Genomic DNA, 18,888 nt, shown 5'->3' on the forward strand with positions numbered 1-18,888 from the left:
TATGGGTCCATCTAGCCCTACATGGACTAGATTTCAGGCAGGGATCACTGTTACACTACTTGGGAGATACTGGGAATTGAACCTGGACCTTCTGCGTACAAATGAGATGTTCTACTACTGCACTACAATCTTCCTCTTATATATGCAATGTGTGCAGGTATAGTCTGAATCAGGGTTTCCCAAACTTGGGTCTCCAGCTGTTTTTGGACTACAACTCCCATCATCCCTTACCACTGGTCCTGCTAGCTAGGGAAGATGGGAGTTGTAGTCCAAAAACAGCTGGAGACCCAAGTTTGGGAAACCTTGCTCTGAATGTTCACTCGTTATACCGTTCCAAGAGAGAGCACTCATGCAACTCTTAAAACTGGGGTCTTCAAATTAGGCTTACTATGTTGTGTCCTTCTTTCATTTTAAAGGGTTGCTTTGTTTAGCGTTCTGCTTTTTTACTCTTTGCCTTTCTGCAAAGTGTACGTTTAAACTTCTGAAGGTACCTCCAAGAAAATAGTTTTCACGTCTCTACACTTATCTATTTCGGCTGCCTAAGGGTCTTATTTTGAGGAGCAGGCTACAGATAATCTTGTTGAAATCAAAGCTCTTATCAGGCCAGCTGGAAATATGTTCTCTCTGACAGATCAAAGTGGTTGGGCTGGTTAAATGCAACAGGTTGAAACTAGATAAAACTCCATGTGGGGACCAGTGTTGTAAAATGTGCAAATGTTTATGTAAAACAAACCTGGAGATCCAAACTGGGAGATTTCCACCCCCCCTTTTCCATTATTTTTAAGGAGGAAGGCATGCACAAGCCATTTTAATGTTGCCCCTTAATTTCATTTGATGTATCGGAAGCTGAATTAGTTATTTTATATAATTTTTTGTAAATTAAATGGAAATGTGTTTGGGGATTCCTGGAAGGGAGTCCCTGTGGGACAACTCCTGGGTTTGGAAGCAGATCTTGATCCTCTGTACTCTCTCCTCCATTCCTCTCACTTGGAGAAGAAGTAAATAACCGAATCAGGAGATCCCTCATTTATTTAACTCCAGGTTTTCGCTTGACCAACATAGTCAACATTGTCCTCTCCAGATGTTGTTGGACTCCCATTTCCATCAGCCCCAGGCAGCATGGCCAATGGATGATGAGAGGTTTTAGTCCATCCACATCTGGATTGGCTACCCCTGCTCTAGACCTTATGAGATTAAGTCCTCTTGCCCCTATATTATCTCAGTGTAGGATCTCCTGTTCATTTTTCTCTCCAGTTGGTATACATGTGTATACATGTGTGACTGAATGTGGCCTGCCAAAGGGGCCCTGTGACAACTGGTTTCTCTGGTTTGGAAATGTGCCCATGAACCCAAAAAAGGTTGCCACCCACCCCTGTGCTAAACTGTAGTTTAGTGTTGTGTCCTAGTGGGGCCAATGTGATGTACTGAGTAATGCCGGAATTGAGCCGGGTCTCAGGTACTTTGACCCCAAAGCATTGCATCTCTTGTGGTCAAGTGAAATGTTTTGGTTAAAGGTGTTTACGGAGATAACAGAAATCACAGGGTTAAAGCTGATTGAAAGTCCAGAGGTAGTAGCATTGTTATCAGTTTATGACAGGGTGGATGGCAGGCAGGCTATGAAATACTTGCTCACAAATTTATTGACAGCTGCACAAGTTATTATAGCTAGGAAGTGGAAGGGGCAAGGTGAATATCAAATGGAAGAATGGTATAAAGAGGTGTGAGATATAGCTATTAATGATAAATTAATATCAAGGTAAGACAGGGAATATGGAGGAGGAAAGATTTTGAGGAGATATGGAAGGTATTTGTACTAAGAAAACGGAAAGGGGTCAAACCATCGCAAGAGGTGCTCAAATTTTGGGAGATTAGATAGTTATGATGGAATAGTCTTGAGGACGGGGTGCACATTTTTATTTATACTTTGTAACTTGTATTATTTAATAAAAATTTAAAAATAAATAAAGAAGTATCTTTACTGGTAAGCTCACTTTAATTAACTACTTTCACTTAAAATAACAACACAGCAATCCTTTTTGTTTAATTTTTGTGTGTTGGTGTAAAATTACGAGAAAAATTGTACAACCTTGAGAGAGAGAAAAGTAATCTGATTTTCTTCATTTTGGGAATAGATTAGCAGAGTTCTTCCAGAGTTATACTGAAAATAATTATATTACAGACTGAAAAGAACAATCTAGGCACCTGATGTGTGGGAAATTAGTTTTCTTCTTTGAGGCTTTAGCTTGGTAGATGGGGCAGGGGGGAGGAAATGAAAACAGATTCAGTGAGCTGCACCACACAAAGACATACGGGTAGAAGGATTCCATCTGATCTGGTCAAGAAAAGAGTGATTTCCCCTCTGCCCGATTTTGTACATATAGTAATATTGATGATAAATTACAATTATTGTTGCCTGCTCCTTTGTTGCTATAACTTCTGATCATTTAAAATGGGTGTATGCCCTGGAGAAATTGGGCTTAGAATCATAGAGCTGTACAGTTGGAAGGGACCACAAGGGTCATCCAGTCCAGCCCCCTGAAATGCAGGAATCTCTTGCCCAATGTGGGGCTTGAACCCACAACCCTGAGATTAAGAACCTCATGCTCTCCCTATCCCAGCTGGACTTGTTCAGATGTTACACTGAACACTGGTACAAGCTGCCTGAACACATGTGAGCAATCCTGCAAACCCTTCCACATGTTACATTCAACGAGTGTGCAATATGTGTACCTGTGTACGCAAATAGTTTGGCTGTTTATTCGTACAGTTATTCACATTAAACGTTTGTACAATCTGCATACACAAATCGTTGAGCTGTACAAATCAACAAGTTACAATCTTTCACACAAACACTTGTATGTCCGTACATAGAGGCAGACAACTGGTACTTTGGTTACACAGACTCTACACATGTTGAGCATTACATATGAATAATTGTATGGCCCAGCTGTTGTATAAACACATTGTACACTTGTTGGATGTAACATAGGGACTACGGAGATGATTGTGTTCTGAAAAAGACGAGTTTTGAGGAGAGAGCTAAAGGAAATGAGGGGAGGTGGTCACACAGAGACATTCTAGGAGGCAATTGAATGAATAAGGCTAAACAGCAGTAGCAATTTCTCCATCTCTCCAAGTCCATTTTGAGCCAGCTTGTGTGAAATTGCACCGTATTAAGGGGAAATGGCTGGCAGTTCTCAGACGTTCTTTTTCAATTCCGATAACTCCTTAAGGCCATTTGAGCACCATGCTAGATGCAGGCGGTTTATTCCAAAATATCTTACTCCTGCTTGCATGCATAGAGTGCAGCATTCCAAGAAAGTTCAGTCCCTGGAAGGGCTTGGTAGTTTTCCATTAGAAGAACAAGAGCCACACTCTCAATTACCCACATTTCATGGCTTCTGGCTGAACAAGTTCTCCTTTATGGTCCTGACTCATAAGGAACTGCTTCAGGACAGTTTTTTCTTACGCTTCTGCATCTGCATCCCAACCAGTCTACAGAATCTGGTATCCAGCTGATGTAACGTGATGTTATTTAAACATATGTGCTATTCTGGGGCTCCCCTTTGGGGTATTTGCATGTAAATAAGCTTAGTGAGAGATTCCAAGATGATCTTTTATTTGAAATAGTTAGTTTCACAGAATGACAGGTTTACTGTTAATCTTGTTTTGTTTTCTTCTTCCCTGCATAGGCGTCTAAATACTTTAAACAAATGTGCAATGATGAAGCTAGAGATCAGTCCACACAGGAAGCGGGTAAGTGCCCTTGATGAATCTGTCACAGTACTGTAAGGAATTGGTTGATATTCTGGCTTCCCAGTCCTGTATATGTTTACTTGGAAGTAAGCCCCCATTGATGTCAGTGGATCTTATTCCCTTGCAGGTGTGCATAGGATTCAGTCTGCAGCCCTAAACATACTTACTGTGTCTGCACCATTCAACGAAATGGCATTTCTTTCCAAGTATGAGCATGCATAGGATGACATAGTTACATTCTCTTCACTTATGATTATCCATTTGGCAAACAAAGAAATCATTGGTCAGACTGGTATTCTTCAACATCAGACTGTCTGTTTTAATGGGCACAGAGTTGTCAGGATTAAACCTGCACTTTCTGGAAGCTTCATGCCTGATGGTCCTTATTTTTCAAGATGGAATCTGAGTTTTTTCATCTCCATCAAAGTCTGTTCATTACAAAATGATTGTAAAGATCTGTTAATTGATATCCTGGTACCAAATCTGTGTGAATTTTGGCGCTTTTGCATTGAATAGTGTTTTTTTAAAAAACAAAAAACAAATCAGCTGCCAGAGATGTCAAGTATGTGAAATGTCAGCATTTCGTTTTTCAGTCATCTTGACAACAATCTACAGTTTTATAAGGCACATCGCTATGTTATATAGGCTGTTTTTGATCAGTTACTTAAAGATGGCCAATGCAAATAGTCCTCTGCACCAGGTGGAGCTTACAGACTGGGCAGAATGAGTTTGCCTCAGTATTGCATGGTTTGTTGTTGTTGTTTTATTTGTATGTCACCCATCTGACTGGGTTTCCCCAGCCACTCTGGCTGGCTCCCAGCAGAATATTAAAACACGATAAAACATCAAACATTAAAAACTTCCCTAAACAGGGCTGCCTTCAGATGTTTTCTAAAAGTCAGATAGTTGTTTATTTCTTTGAAATCTGGTGGGAAGGCCTTCCACAGGGTGGGCACTACTACCAAGAAGGCCCTCTGCCTGTGCAATCCTCTGAATGCACTCTTCTGAATGCAACCATGGGGCTGTTCTGAAATGTCACTGTTTTGAAAATGTGCTTGTTTACAAATTTTGTAACGCTTGCTTTTGACTCCCCAAAGCGGCTGGCAATAGTAAACCAGTTTTTAGAATATCCACATTTAAAGCAGTAAAGTACATTGGGTTGGATGGAGCAATATGCCAACACAAGACATTCTGGCAGAGATACTGTTCTGCGGACTGTTGTGCAAGAATAAGATTTTGCTACACAACTTGAATTTAGCACAAGTGCACATTGTGATCATCTTGTGCAAGACTTCATGTACATGACCGGGCAGCACACTACATCATACATCTATTCTGCATAGCCTCAATAACTACATATAAACCTTCTTCATACATTTTTCCAACTGAAACATTAACATAACTACCCAATCCTACCCAATCATGAACACCTGAACTACTTCTGTTCCCAAATGCCCAGAGGAATGAATTTGCCTTAACCAGCGGTTGAAATCTGGTATCTGAAATAGATTTGAAACTATTACATTCCCATTCATTTAAGGGGAAAAATCAGTCTAAACTTTCAAGAGAATTGAACATTCCCCAAGAAAATGGGAGAAAGTAAATGGAGGTATGTAAAAGAAATTCCTTTCTTAGCTATACCCCCTCATTAGTCCTCCTTGGTCTATTCTCCCCTACCCCTTAAAAACAGACTCTTAGCTTTGTTTGGTTTTTATATTGTGCACCAGTGTGTGAAAGAAATACCACAAATAGAATTATTAGACAGTATAGCAACCAAATAAGAAAGTTATGTGCTGTACATGCTGTTCCATGTCTGTGAAAAGTGGAGGCGCCACTTCTGCAGTCTTGATGCTGCCCTAGCTTCCTAGTTTTAAAAACCTGAAGCGGATCTTCCTGGAAGAATGCATGCTATTGTCATGTTGGGCGTGCATTAATGTGCATCCTCAGCTGACTTCTGCTTCTCCCGAGTTCCATGATGTCAAATATTTTAAATGCCTGAAGCAATGCCTGAAAAAGCATCTTCTCGGGGTTCTCCTATACCAGGGGTCAGCAATCGTTTTCAGTCGTGGGCCAGTCCACCGTCCCTCAGACCATTTGGTGGGCCGGACTTTATTTTTTGGGGAGGGTGGAATTAATTCCTCTGCCCCACAAATAACCCAGAGATGCATTTTAAATAAAAGCACACATTCTACTCATGTAAAAACACTAGGCAGGCCATACAAATAACCCAGAGATGCATTTTAAAGAAAAGGACACATTCTACTCATGTAAAAACACGCTGATCCCCCAGACCATTCATTGGCCGGATTGAGAAGGCGATTGGGCCGCATCCAGCCCATGGGCCTGAGGTTGCCTACCCCTGTCTACACTGATGGCTGCTGAGTTGAGGGAAGGAGGCAAGAAGATATGGTAAGAGGCCTGGAGGCATCAACCTGCAGCAATCTCCCACATGGCCTCATTAGTCACACTTGAAAGACCTTTAAGATCAGTAAGGAGTTAAGCTGCTACAATTCAGATCTGCCTCTTAATTGCATTAAGGAAAATAAACAAGAAAGCAGTGCTTGGATGGTCCTGCCCTCGCTGGTTCCAGTGGAACATTTTATGCATGCCGCACTTTTTCGCTGATCTATATGGTATCTCATATAACTTAATGGAACATCTACAGGGGCTAGTGGCAGCACATAGTAACCGGCAGATTTGCGTAGTTCCTTCTGTTTTGTAAAGCTGTTTTCTTTAAGTTTCAAATGAGAGAGAGAGAGAGAGAGAGAGCGCAGCAGCAGCAGCAGCAGCAGCAGCAGCAGCAGCAGCAGCAGCAGCAGCAGCAGCAGCAGCAGCACCTTAATGGCTGTTTGTAGGGAAAGGACCACATTGTTGTGATACAGCCCAGTATTCTGTAGGGATCCCCACCTCCAAGTGGCAGATTTCAAAAAGTAGGTCTTCCCCCCCTTTTAAAAAAAATCCTAGTGAGGGAAAATCTAGCCTTTAGGAAGGGTCTTCAACCCATTAGTCCATCAGGCCGTTAGTCCATCTAGCTCTTTGATGTCTATGCTGGCTAGAACCAGTTCTCTCAGGATTTCAGACCTGCCTGATCCTGGTGTCTTTTACATACAAAACTTTTGTTTGGGGTGAGGAAATACCAGGCATAGCGAAGATGAACCACCCCCTCACCCTGCTGTTTCTTCGCTCATAATCTGCCCCTCTCCCAGCTGCTTTTCTTCCTTTTTCAAAAGCAGTTTTATGTTGAGTATAGTTTTTATATGTTGCATGCACTGGGTTTCATTATTTATTATTTTTATTGTTAGCTATTGTTTCCACATGATGCAGATAACAGTAAAACACACAAAACCCCAACCCTCCTCAGGAGATGAGATTGCATATTACCATGAGGCCAGCAACCCTTAGAACAACGCAATTCCAGTCAGTTATCAAAATGAGTAAACAAATTATAGCTTGAAATTACACCAGCCAGAAAATTTTGTACAGGCAGACCTCGGAGCGATTGCAGGTTCAGTTCCAGACCACTGCAATAAAGCGAGTCGTTTGTTTTTTTTTTGTTTCCCGGTGCATATAAAAGTAATTTTTGCACTATACTGTAGTCTGTTAAGGCAGCTCCCTGCCCCACCCCCACCCCAGCTCCAGGCCTAGCCAGCTCTACTCCCCATGGCCAGAAGTGAGGTGGTGGTGGGGGACTTCCTTTCGCTGGAAATGACTGGCATGCCTGCATTTGCACCCACATCCTCATGAGGAGCACTATCTGCAAAGCACAATAAAACGAGGTATGGCTGTAATGTGAGGGAGGTTCTGCCGTGTCTTCTTTTGCTGTAAAGGCAGCAACCATTTTGTGTGTGTTCAAGTGACACGCAACCGCTGATCTATGGGTCCTTTTGGACCTGGAAGAGAGCAGAAGGGGGACATGGATTGCCTGCAGACATAATAATAAAGGCATACCCATCTGTTGCAAGTGTGTCCTTTTGTTCCACGCCCCTCAGAAGCTTTAATTCGTTAGTTGGTTTTTCTACCAAAGCTGACCGCCATACTTTCTTATATCATGTGGCAATTGATGCTTTCTTTTTTTAAAAAAAAATATTGATAGGATTCCATTGTGCACAGTTACATGTAACATGCAGCCAACATCTGAGTTGGGATATGAACCCTAGTCTCCCAGACAGAGTCTGATACTGCATGCACAACCCTACACTGGCTCTTCTCTTCTAATGAACTTCTTGGATTATCACACTGACATGAAACCAGCCTCCACTGGCTTACAAAAAAGAGCAGAAAATACCAAAGTGTTCACATCAGTAGGACATTGTTAGTTGAGATAACATTGATTTGAAATGAACTGTATTGCCATTGGTGTATTTTATTGCCTTGTTTTTTTTGTAATGATTAGGGATGTCCTGTTTCATTGCAGAGTGAGGATTCGGATGAAGATGAGCCTTGTGCAATAAGTGGCAAGTGGACCTTCCAGAGGGACAGCAAGAGGTGGTCCAGGCTTGAGGAATTTGACGTCTTCCCCCCGAAGCAGGATGTGAATCCTTCATGCCCAGAAGCGGCTCATCTCAGCAGTGCAGCTAGTCATGGAGGCCTGCTAACTGACCACACCGAACGTCAGGAGGTAGTTTCCGTCCACAGCATCAGCAGCCACCCAGATGCCCCTCAGAGCGAAGCGCCCACCACCAGAACCAACTCTGTCATCAGTGTTGGCTCCTCAGCCAACTTCGTGGCAAATGAGGACTCCTTCAGCAGCTTGCCCTCTCCTAAAGAGCTGTCAAACTTCAATTTCAACGTGAAAACTAACGAGAAGAATGCCAAGTCCAAAACGAGAAGCCTCTTGAAGAGGATGGAGAGCTTTAAAATAAAAAGCTCCCACCATGGTAAAAGCAAAGCTCCTTCAAAGCTTGGTCTTATCATCAGCGGGCCTATCTTGCAGGAAGGCGTTGATGAAGAGAAACTGAAGCAGCTGAACTGCGTAGAGATCTCCACCCTCAATGGCAACCACATCAACATACCTATGGTACGTAAAAGAAGCGTCTCCAATTCCACCCAGACCAGCAGTAGTAGCAGCCAATCAGAAACAAGCAGTGCCGTCAGCACCCCAAGCCCCATCACAAGGACGCGCAGCCTCAGCGCCTACAATAAAAGAGTAGGAATGTACCTCGAAGGCTTTGATCCTTTCAACCAATCAACGTTCAACGATGTCATGGAGCAGAACTTCAAAAACAGGGAGGGCTTTGCTGAAGACACAGTCTTCTTCATTCCAGAAGACCACAAGCCTGGGACTTTCCCCAAAGCCCTCTCCAATGGTAACTTTGCTCCCTCGGAGAACAGCACTTCGGTCAACTGGAGAACGGGGAGCTTCCATGGCCACAGCCATCTCGCCCTCAGGAGGGAGAACAGTTCTGACAGCTCCAAAGACCTGAGCCTTGGGAAGAGGCGCAATTCTTCCAGCTCCATGTGCAGCCGCCTCAGCATTTACGACAACGTGCCAGGATCTATCCTGTATTCCAGCACGGGCGACCTGGCTGGCCTTGAGAATGAAGACCTCTTTCCTGAGCTCGATGACATCCTGTATCATGTCAAAGGCATGCAGAAAATTGTGAACCAGTGGTCCGAGAAGTTTTCAGACGAAGGAGACTCTGATTCAGCCCTAGACTCAGTGTCTCCATGCCCTTCGTCTCCCAAGCAGATCCTCCTCGATGTGGACAATGATAGGACAATACCCAGTGACCTCGACAGTACAGGAAATTCCTTGATTGATACGGAAGAATCAACAGGGATCCAGGAAAGAAGAGACTCTGGGGTGGGAGCATCATTAACACGTTCTAACAGGTTAGTAAACACAGACTTTCACTTTACAACAGTACCTCGGTTCTTGAACTTAACGCATTCTACTCCCGAAGCCATTCAAAAACATGGCTTCCAATTAGATGCAGGGGCTTCTTGCACTCAAGCGGAAACCGCGTAGGATGTTTGGTTTCCAAAAAAACGTTCGCAAACCTTAACACTTACTTCCAAGTTTGCAGCATTCAGGAGCCATTTTGTTCCAGAGCAAAGCCATTCGAGTACCAAGGTACCACTGTATATATATTGGTGTATATGCATGCTTGTGTGGTTTTAGTTACATATGTATGTTTGTATTGATACAGCGTACATAGGAATTGTGATGCTTTTCAACAGCATGTTGGCTTTTATATTTGAGGATGGGATATAAAGAGGAATCTTAATTTTATTATGTGTTTATTTGGCCTGTTAGTCACATACTAAAAGAAGTATTCAACCAATGTACAAAAAAGGCTAAAGAGCCCAAAGGGTGTAGCATATAACCAAAACAAGGCGTTTCAGTAGAACCCTTTCCATAACCCTTAAAACCCATTTGCATAAAAACTCCTCATGGCACTTTTCATTTATAAATCACAAACTGCTATTTTCACAAAATGGCACGCGCAAAAGTACCGCAAATAAAACCAACAACCCAAAAACATGACAGAAAGGCACTAGCAAGCTATAAAATAATCGACAGGAGCAAAACTTGTTTCCCAAAGGCCTGACAGAATAAAAACCCCTTTTTACGACATTCCTTTTTAAAAAAATGCAGTCATATTCTAATCATGTTCTGAGTTGAAGAAGCAGTTTTACTCTTAAGCACTGTATATACAAAGAGTGGCTACAGAATCCCAAATACATGTGGTAGTGACTGGAAAATTCTACATAGCTCTGTGTCTAGAAACAGACACGGTTTTCTGGACCGGCTTATGACAAAACAAAACAAAAAAACCAGTTAGCCCAACTGAGGAGTTATAGAAAGTGCCCTGTCAAATACCCACAAGTCAGAACAAGCATTTTCCCTCTTCTGCATCATGGCTTCCTTGAATGAATCCTAGGAACTGCAGTTATTTTAAGGGTTCTAAGAGTTGTTAGGAGACCCGTATTTTTCACAAAGAGTTACAATTTCCAGAGTGGTTTAACAATCAGTCCCTCTTCCCCAGAAACTCTGGAAACTGAAGCTCTCTGAGGGGAGTAGGGGCATCAGACTCTGGCAAATTTAGCCTTGCAATATTTTTACACACACTGTGCAAGGAGTACTTAAGTTCCAAATGTCATCAACATCTGAGGTCTTGCAATGGTACAGCAGGTGCTTGGCTTTCCACTTAACTCTGGCTTCTAACCATCCAATGTCTCTCTTTCTCCCTCCCCTGAAGGCACAGAATGAGGTGGCACAGCTTTCAGAGCTCCCATCGACCCAGCTTAAGCTCAGCACTGCTACAGATTGACTGCCAGTCTGTGGCACAGATGAACCTTCTGCAGAAATATTCCCTCTTGAAGTTAACTGCCCTCTTGGAGAAATATACACCTTCCAATAAACATGGCTTCAGCTGGTAAGGAGCTGCATACATCTCTGGGAGGCTAGTCAGAACCTACAAACAGTAAAACATAAAGTGTTCATTCCTTTCTGCCAAAAACCAGTCGATCTTTTTCCCCCCTTTTTTTTTAGGTGTGCACTGCCTTTGAAAGTTGCTTAGGCTTGGGGTTTTGGCATGGATGAATGGGTGATAGGTAAAATTGAGAACACCCTCTTATCTTTAAACATTGAGTTGGACCATATTCATGTCCAGTTATCCTTTGCCAGATAAATGCTTTCGGAAAACCCTGCATTGCCTAATCTCTGTTGCTGGTCCTGTAGGATTCTGAAGCAGTCAAAAGTACAATATAAGTTCTGTGGGGTGGTATTTGGTGTTTTTTTGTTCCCAATTCTACTACCATCTGGTCTTTCTCCTCCTTCCTTTCCCTGGGAGTCACAGAGAGTATTTAAACTCCAGCATCAAAGCTCGTCCTGTTCAAAGACTGTTATTATGGGAGCTGTGCTAAATACAGAAGTTGTTTGTTCTGAAAGACAGAAATAAGTATTGACCAGTTTATCCTTGCATGCTTCGGATTCTCTGCAGATGTCGTAATGTGTGTTTCTTTTTTGCATTCCGCTGCTGTGTGTTGTGACAAAATGCAAACTATGCGAGCGCTCGTGTCAATAGCGCCGTATGTTAAAACCCTGTGGAAACGCAAATGAGGTGGGGTATTTGCACGGGGAGGATTAGTCATTCATAAACCTAAAATGCTGTTTACGTAGCTGTAGTGTGATTTTAGAATTTTATGGGTTTTGCCTGCTATGCTAGTATTTGCTCTGCGCGCCAACTTGCTTCCTAGCTGATCTCAATTTAAAACTCAGAACGGTTTTATTAAGTGAAATAGCAGGGCTCTGGAATTCTTGCGGGTAGATTTTTCCTACTCGTCAAAACCAAATGGAAAGGCCTTTTACCAAAGTGGGTGGGTGAAGTGATAGAGAAGGAAGGTGCCAGGGTGGGGTGGGGGGTGGGGAGAAACACGCCTGAAAGGTCATTTGTTGAACTGAAACTTGTTGCTGGCAAACGCCAGCTTATTACATCAGTTTCCTGCTGCGACACAGGCTGGTGGGTGGTGGGACGGGTTGGAGGGCTTTCTAAAGCGAGTGGTTAACATACAAAAAGCTCATTGTTCACATGTCTATCTTTCCCTAGAGCCCTAAAGAAGTCAGATTATAAAGGGTCATTGACTGCTAGATTTGCGTTTGACTCTTACAGGGGTTGACATGACCACCCTCAATCTGCCTGGTACCTTTTAGGCACGGCAGATTCTGGTACACAAGGTTAACTAATTAACTGAAAAGATCCATCTGCCAGTGGAAGGATCCGTCTATTTCGTTGATACTATCAGATTTATTCTGTAGCTACACGGTTAAGCATTTTTGATGCAGCCAACTTAAATAATTTGACATGGCCATATCACCAAGGAGTCGTCACCTGGGTGGCGTAAATCAAATGGTTTCGTAGCAAGAGATGGAAAAGATAAGAGCTCCCACCTGCACAGAAGTCTTGTTGCTAATGCTGATCTTGCGAACATTTTGTAATACCCTTCATTCCGCCAATCTGATGGAAGTTGATTTCCCAAATAAGGGAGGAGATTATATTACCTGGGATGCAAAGACGTTGTCTCTGTTGACGTTGGAATGTTGGCTACAACTTATTTCCCAACTTGACTCATGAGTCAACTGGGGGGGGGTAAAAATATAGGAGCGACCTAGGATGGGAAGATTAATCTCCTAAAAGCATTCAATTGGTGGAGATGCAAAATAAGGGCACATTTGTTTGTTTGTTTGTGGTGACTCTTCCAATATGTTACAGTAAAAGAGAATAAAAAGCCATTCAAGTTGTTATTCTAAGTGAGATATAACTTTTGTTTTGTTATATCTCACTTCCTGCAGCATTTGGGATGGGGCAGTAGTTCTGATCAGTACATAGGTGCAAGACATCCAGGAATCCTACATACACAGCCTTGAGCTCCATGCTGGAGGAAATGCATTATATAAAAATGCAAAAATAAGAGTAATAAAATGCATGTTTATTTAAGTTTTAATTTAATCAGATAAAAAGCAGGTGTCTAAATCTAAACTATAGTCCTTGTTTGCATGTCTGTCATTGCCAGCACCTGTAAAGCCCTTTTAAAATCTGTTATGGTTCTTTTCCTTACCTTGTGCCCCCCCCCTTTAACATAGTGGAATGTCAACTCAGTGCCACAGTCAAGATTTCTATATTGATATTCTCAGTGAGTTTGTGTTTTCTGGTGTGCTACTTATTCGACAGCCCGCAGATAGAAATAGAAATGTGAGATGTTTTGGAAAGAGACAGCATGACACACATGCACACTTGGAAGGTTGTTAATCTTGACCGTATTCCTTCCCTCCTGCAGGGCTGTGCCAAAGTTTATGAAGAGGATAAAAGTTCCAGATTATAAAGACCGAAATGTGTTTGGCGTTCCCCTCACCGTTAATGTCCAGCGTACAGGACAGCCTCTTCCTCAGAGCATCCAGCAAGCCATGCGATACCTTCGCAACCACTGCCTGGATCAGGTTAGAGTCTTTGCTGTGCTCCTGGGTTTCAGCCTGCCTCATGATCCCTGAACTTCATTTTCACAGGTGTTCTCAGTTCCTTTTGTTTTCTTGTTTAAGTGAGTCAAACAAATAGGTTTGGAATTGGACTATGAGCTTCAAACTCAAAAACAATTTCTGCCATTCTCCGTCCTATATCAGTGTATCCCACAAAAAGAGCTACACGTTGTAGTACTTCAAACTCTGGGGATGATGGTGGCGGCAGCATATTTGCGTGTTCTTCCACATGTGGATCAACTACTTACCTTTGGAAAGGTTTTGGTGTCCAGGAAAAGCTTGTGTGATACCTTCTTCCCTGATTGTTTGACATGGCAAATGATCAAACACATACTCTGCCACTTCTGTTCGGCAGAATATGGGAAGGTCTGCATTTCCTGCTATTTCCTCACAAAACCAAATGTTGATTTTGAAATACGTCTAGAATTCTGGTTTCAGAATCTTCACGCATTATTAACTGCGAGCACAATATACCCTCAAAGAAATGTCCCTGTTCTGTGTAAGGGGTACCTCTTTTTTGTTACATAGGTTGGGCTTTTTCGAAAATCTGGAGTCAAGTCAAGAATCCAGGCGTTGCGACAAATGAATGAGAGCTCAACAGGCAAAATAAATTATGAAGGGCAGTCTGCCTATGACGTGGCTGACATGCTGAAGCAATATTTCCGCGATCTGCCAGAGCCACTCATAACCAACAAACTTTCTGAGACTTTCCTACAGATCTACCAATGTAAGTCCTGGGTTGTTCGTAGTTTCATTTGTAGCCATTCTCAAATAGCCGCCTCTCCTTACAATGCAGAATATGTCCCGTTTGGGACTGAAAAACAAATGTTGCTTCATACTGTGTAAGTAATTAAAAATATTTACAGAAGGTCTGACCAGGTTCTTAGACAGTGCAATAGAACGAGGCATGTGCACACCAGAATAATAACACCAAAAAAAGGCTGCAAGGAGAAATATAAGTGTAGGCTAGCTAATTCTGAGTCAATTGTTGTGTTCGTAAGCATCAACAAGCATCTTACAGTTACTATTATTGCCATATTTACTGCAATTTACTGGCTCTCTATAGGTAAAGGGTTTAGGCTTTGTGTCACCAGATCGTCTCCCAGCTACTGAATTCCCCCATAGTTCGGCTTTGTATACCAAGATACTCAGGGATGCTGTGTCATCTCTACAGAAACTAAAAAAAAAATCTTTCAGACAATGTCTTTCGGTAACCTGTGGTAATTCTGGGAACAGCAGCATCCCATGGAAATGATGGAGACAAGTCAACTTGTCACTCTGCTGAATAACAAAAAACCCCTCTGGTGTTCTTGTGTGGCCTCCATCCATTGACAGAAGGAACCCATCAGTGGGATAGACAGTGAGAGGGAGATAATTTTGAGTGATTTTTTTCCTGCCCTGCATCCCTTCCCCCCCCATCTGCTCCAAAGGATCCCCCAATCCTCCTTAGTAGATTTAGGGTGGCATTCAGGGGCCTGAAGTGCTGGGAGGGAATTGTTGTTTCCTTACATTCGCTGAGTCCACCCTTTTAGTTTCTGGCATCTGTTGTACAGTTTCCTCAGAGCTGAAGTGTTGACGCAGTTTGCCATGTGAGAGGGCTTTTCAAACTACAGTGGTACCTCGACATACGAAGATAATCCGTTCCAAAGGCGCCTTCGTAGGTCAAAAATTTTGGAAGTCGAAAAAGTGGCTTCCCCTTTAAAAACAAAACAAAACTGGAAACGGAAACATTCGTAAGTCGAGGAAACCGCATCTAAAAGCGCTGCGGTTTCCCTTTGGAGGTTGAAAAAACGTAAGCGTGCAGCCGTTTTTGCCGCTCGTATCTTGAAAAATACGGAAGTCGAGTACTTCGTATGTCGAGGTACCACTGTATATAAACAGTTGCAATCAAACAAAACTTTAATCACAGATTAAAATCCCATTCCTCTGCCTCGTTGATCAGTGGATCTGACACCAAGCAAAGGTTTGCAGAGCTGAGAAGACTGGCCATGCAGATTTGTGTCCATATGCAGGACGATTTCCCACCCCCCACCTGGTTTGTATCTATATCTAGGGCAGAGTTTACCTTTCAGATTGAAACTAGTATAACCCCCCCTCTTCTAAATCTAATAATATTTTCCCTGCTGTGAAATGTTTTTTTTTCTGGGTGCTTGGTAAAGCAGAAGGGTGACTTTTAAAATAATGACAATAATTATCTATTTCAAAATCTAAGAACCGCAGATAACAGAAGCAGGCCGTGTTCAGTTTACATTGCATTGCCCTCTCGATGACATGGGAGGGATTGAGGAGGCAGTAGAAGTCAGTTCACTATTCACCACTTTTCTGAAAGGATAGTGTGTCTCTATGCCTAGTCTCTCAGTTTTCATCCCTTAGTATCCACCTGCAGTTAGCGAACATGCACTTTGGTCTGTTTTTAAGTATGTAGTATCAATGTGCATATTATGAGAAATTCACATGCCCCATGATGTGAGGAGCAGGCAGAAGTGGCTATTCCTCATTTGTTTGGAAAACAAAACCATAGTGCTAGGATCAGAACAGATGTATCTTGTATCATATGTGTTTGCCCAGAGCAGTTTTGCCCAGCCTTGGCTCTTGCCCATCATCTCAGCCAGCTTGGCCAATAGTAAGGGATGGTGCACATTGTAGTCCCAACAATAATGTCCAGGTTTGGATATGGCAGGTCTAGCGTTCCTCCTGCTTTCTCAGCTTGCCCACTCTTTCTAAGCCTCCTCTGCTTTCCATACCTGCCAAGTCCTGGACGGAAAAATCCGGGATCGGCAGCCGCACAACACCGGAAGTTGCGTATCGGTTATTATCCCTCTACTCTCCCTTAAATCCGCTCCTGCTGGCGGCCATTTTTCTGGTGCCGCTTTGCCCTTCTATGGGCACCAGAAAATGGCGGCGGCGGAAGTTGCTTCTACGCATGACCGGAAACGCGTAAAAGCGACTTGCGGCACTATTTTCTGGCCACCGGAAGTTGTATCTATGCGTTTCCGGACACGCGTAGAAGCAACTTCTGGCGCCGGCACCGCCATTTTCTGGTGCCCATAGAAGGGCAAAGTGGCACCAGAAAAATGGCCGCCGACAGGAGCGGATTTAAGGGAGAATAACGGGATAATAACCAATATAGGAGACCGCCGGGAAACAGTAGGAAAAAAGGGGGTTTCCCAGCAAAAATGGGATACTTGGCAGCTATGCTGCTTTCTGATGCACCTCAGTTTGGTGCCAACCATCTAGGTGACCTCCATGCTATGTATCCAACATTTGTGTATTGGGGCACTAATCCCACATTGGTGGGGAGGGGAATAAAATATGACCCATCTTAAAACACACAAGAACAGGAAAGCATAACCTCATGACATCAGCTTGGGCTGATATGGGTCAGGTGGTGAGAGCACCTGCCTTCATAAATCCAATGAGAATTCTCTACTACCAGACTCCACCTTCATCATCTTCTTTGAGGCTCTTCTTTGTGTGCCTTCTCCACATAAGGTCCTGTGGGTGGCAACACAAGAACGGGCCTTTTCTGCAGTGGCCCCTCATTTGTGGAATGCTCTCCCCGGGGAGGTTCGTCTCTGGCATTCCTTCTATATCTTTAGGTGACAGGCGCAAATGTTCCTCTTCAACCAGGAGGCCCTTGGCTGATTAATATTCTACAGCCTTTTAAATGTGTGGGAGAGTGAGGTTGTTTTTTTGTTGTTGTGTGTTTTAGCTACCGGTATCTGTTTTTGCTAATAATAATAAAAAACATAACATCTCATGTTTTTATCTTGTGAACTGCCCTGAGATCTCTTGGTGAAGGTATCTAAATCAAATAAATACTAGCAAACATTTGGCCCACCCCTTTGCGTCTTGGCTGATGACGAGAGGCAAGAGCTACTTGCCTCCAGATCTATCCTTCCCTGGATTTTTGTGTTCCTTTCTTCCATGTACACAACTCCCCCAAGCGGAGCACACTCCACAATTTGAGACCACTTACACGAGTCCCTTGAGTGGCTTTTGGATATTTTTCAACCCCTGGTGCATCAAAACAAATCAAGATTTTGTCAGTCCTCCCCACCGCCACCAGCCGTTTTTTGTGTTGTTTTTTTTAAAAGGACATTTGCTATTGAAAGTATTTGTTGTGCTCTGTAGCCATGGATCTGTGTGATAGTATGTGGCGGTACATTAGGGATGACTCCCCACCCAGTCTTCACTGACTACATCATTGTCCGATGAAGCAATCCTCTCTGCTTATTGAAGTACCGTCTGGATATTTTGTGGTGCCAAAGTTGGGAACCGTTTTTAAGGGCTATTTATTTTAATTGCCTCCCCAGTTGAGGAGTGTGTTTCACTGGCGTGTATAAATTTTTGCTGGGGTCCAGGTTGGCTGAGCTTAGTGTTTGCATTTTCATCACCACCCATGTTAATAAACCGAAGGAGCCCCCCCCCCAAAAAAAATCTAATTTAACAGCCCTTTTAGCGAGTCTGCAGAAGTGTGTGGCTCTCGAAATGAAATTCTAAATTTAACTCTGGAATATGCACAGCTTTGTTTTACTGTTGAGTCTCTTGCTAGGCAGGAAATACCTGAGGGCAGTTAAGCTGTTGACTAAAAAAAAAAATGGGGAGGGGGGAGGGAAATCTACTCGTTTGTGCCATGAATGGTATGCAGCGCTCTGAAGGAAATCGCTTCAGACTCGAGTCAGAAATATTTGAAGCTAAGAGTTTGCTTTGGGACGCATTCGTGCTATATGTGTGGAAAATCAATGACTTGACGAGAGGGTTGCTAATCTTGTGCAGATGTGCCAAAGGACCAGCATCTCCAGGCGATCAAGGCAGCCATTATGCTTCTACCAGATGAGAACAGAGAAGTCCTACAGATCCTCCTATACTTTTTGAGTGACGTCACGGCCGCTGTGAAGGAAAACCAGATGACACCGACAAACCTGGCTGTGTGCTTAGCGCCTTCGCTTTTCCACTTGAACACCCTCAAGAGGGAAAATTCTTCCCCAAGGCAAGTCTCCAGGTAGCTCAGTCCTCTGTTTCTTCCTGGTGGTTTGTCGGGCACTTAAATAAGCCTTTCCTTAAGACGCTTTGAACTCTTTCCCCCTTTTTAAAAAATCTCATTTACCTTTGGGCTGGTGCAAATTCTTCCCACTGAACAGTGGAAACAGGTT

At 43.1% G+C, this 18,888-nt stretch overlaps 1 protein-coding gene across 8 annotated transcripts in view; it reads left to right on the top strand.

Moving 5' to 3' along the window:
• Positions 1-18,888, top strand: part of DLC1 (DLC1 Rho GTPase activating protein) — a 251,918-nt gene that overhangs the window by 223,902 nt on the left and 9,128 nt on the right. For 5 of the 8 annotated variants that reach the window (XM_035114152.3, XM_035114153.3, XM_035114151.3 and 2 more), the window contains 6 exons: positions 3,693-3,756; positions 8,171-9,588; positions 10,959-11,135; positions 13,537-13,696; positions 14,261-14,459; positions 18,512-18,737. In XM_035114152.3, the coding sequence (XP_034970043.3) occupies positions 3,693-3,756; positions 8,171-9,588; positions 10,959-11,135; positions 13,537-13,696; positions 14,261-14,459; positions 18,512-18,737 (2,244 nt within the window). The remainder of the gene's footprint in view (positions 1-3,692; positions 3,757-8,170; positions 9,589-10,958; positions 11,136-13,536; positions 13,697-14,260; positions 14,460-18,511; positions 18,738-18,888) is intronic. The other 3 variants (XM_060278815.2, XM_060278818.2, XM_088660922.1) reach the window with 1 other exon arrangement.

Source organism: Zootoca vivipara, chromosome Z1 (assembly GCF_965207765.1).
Source record: "Zootoca vivipara chromosome Z1, rZooViv2.hap1.1, whole genome shotgun sequence".
NCBI lineage: Eukaryota > Metazoa > Chordata > Lepidosauria > Squamata > Lacertidae > Zootoca > Zootoca vivipara.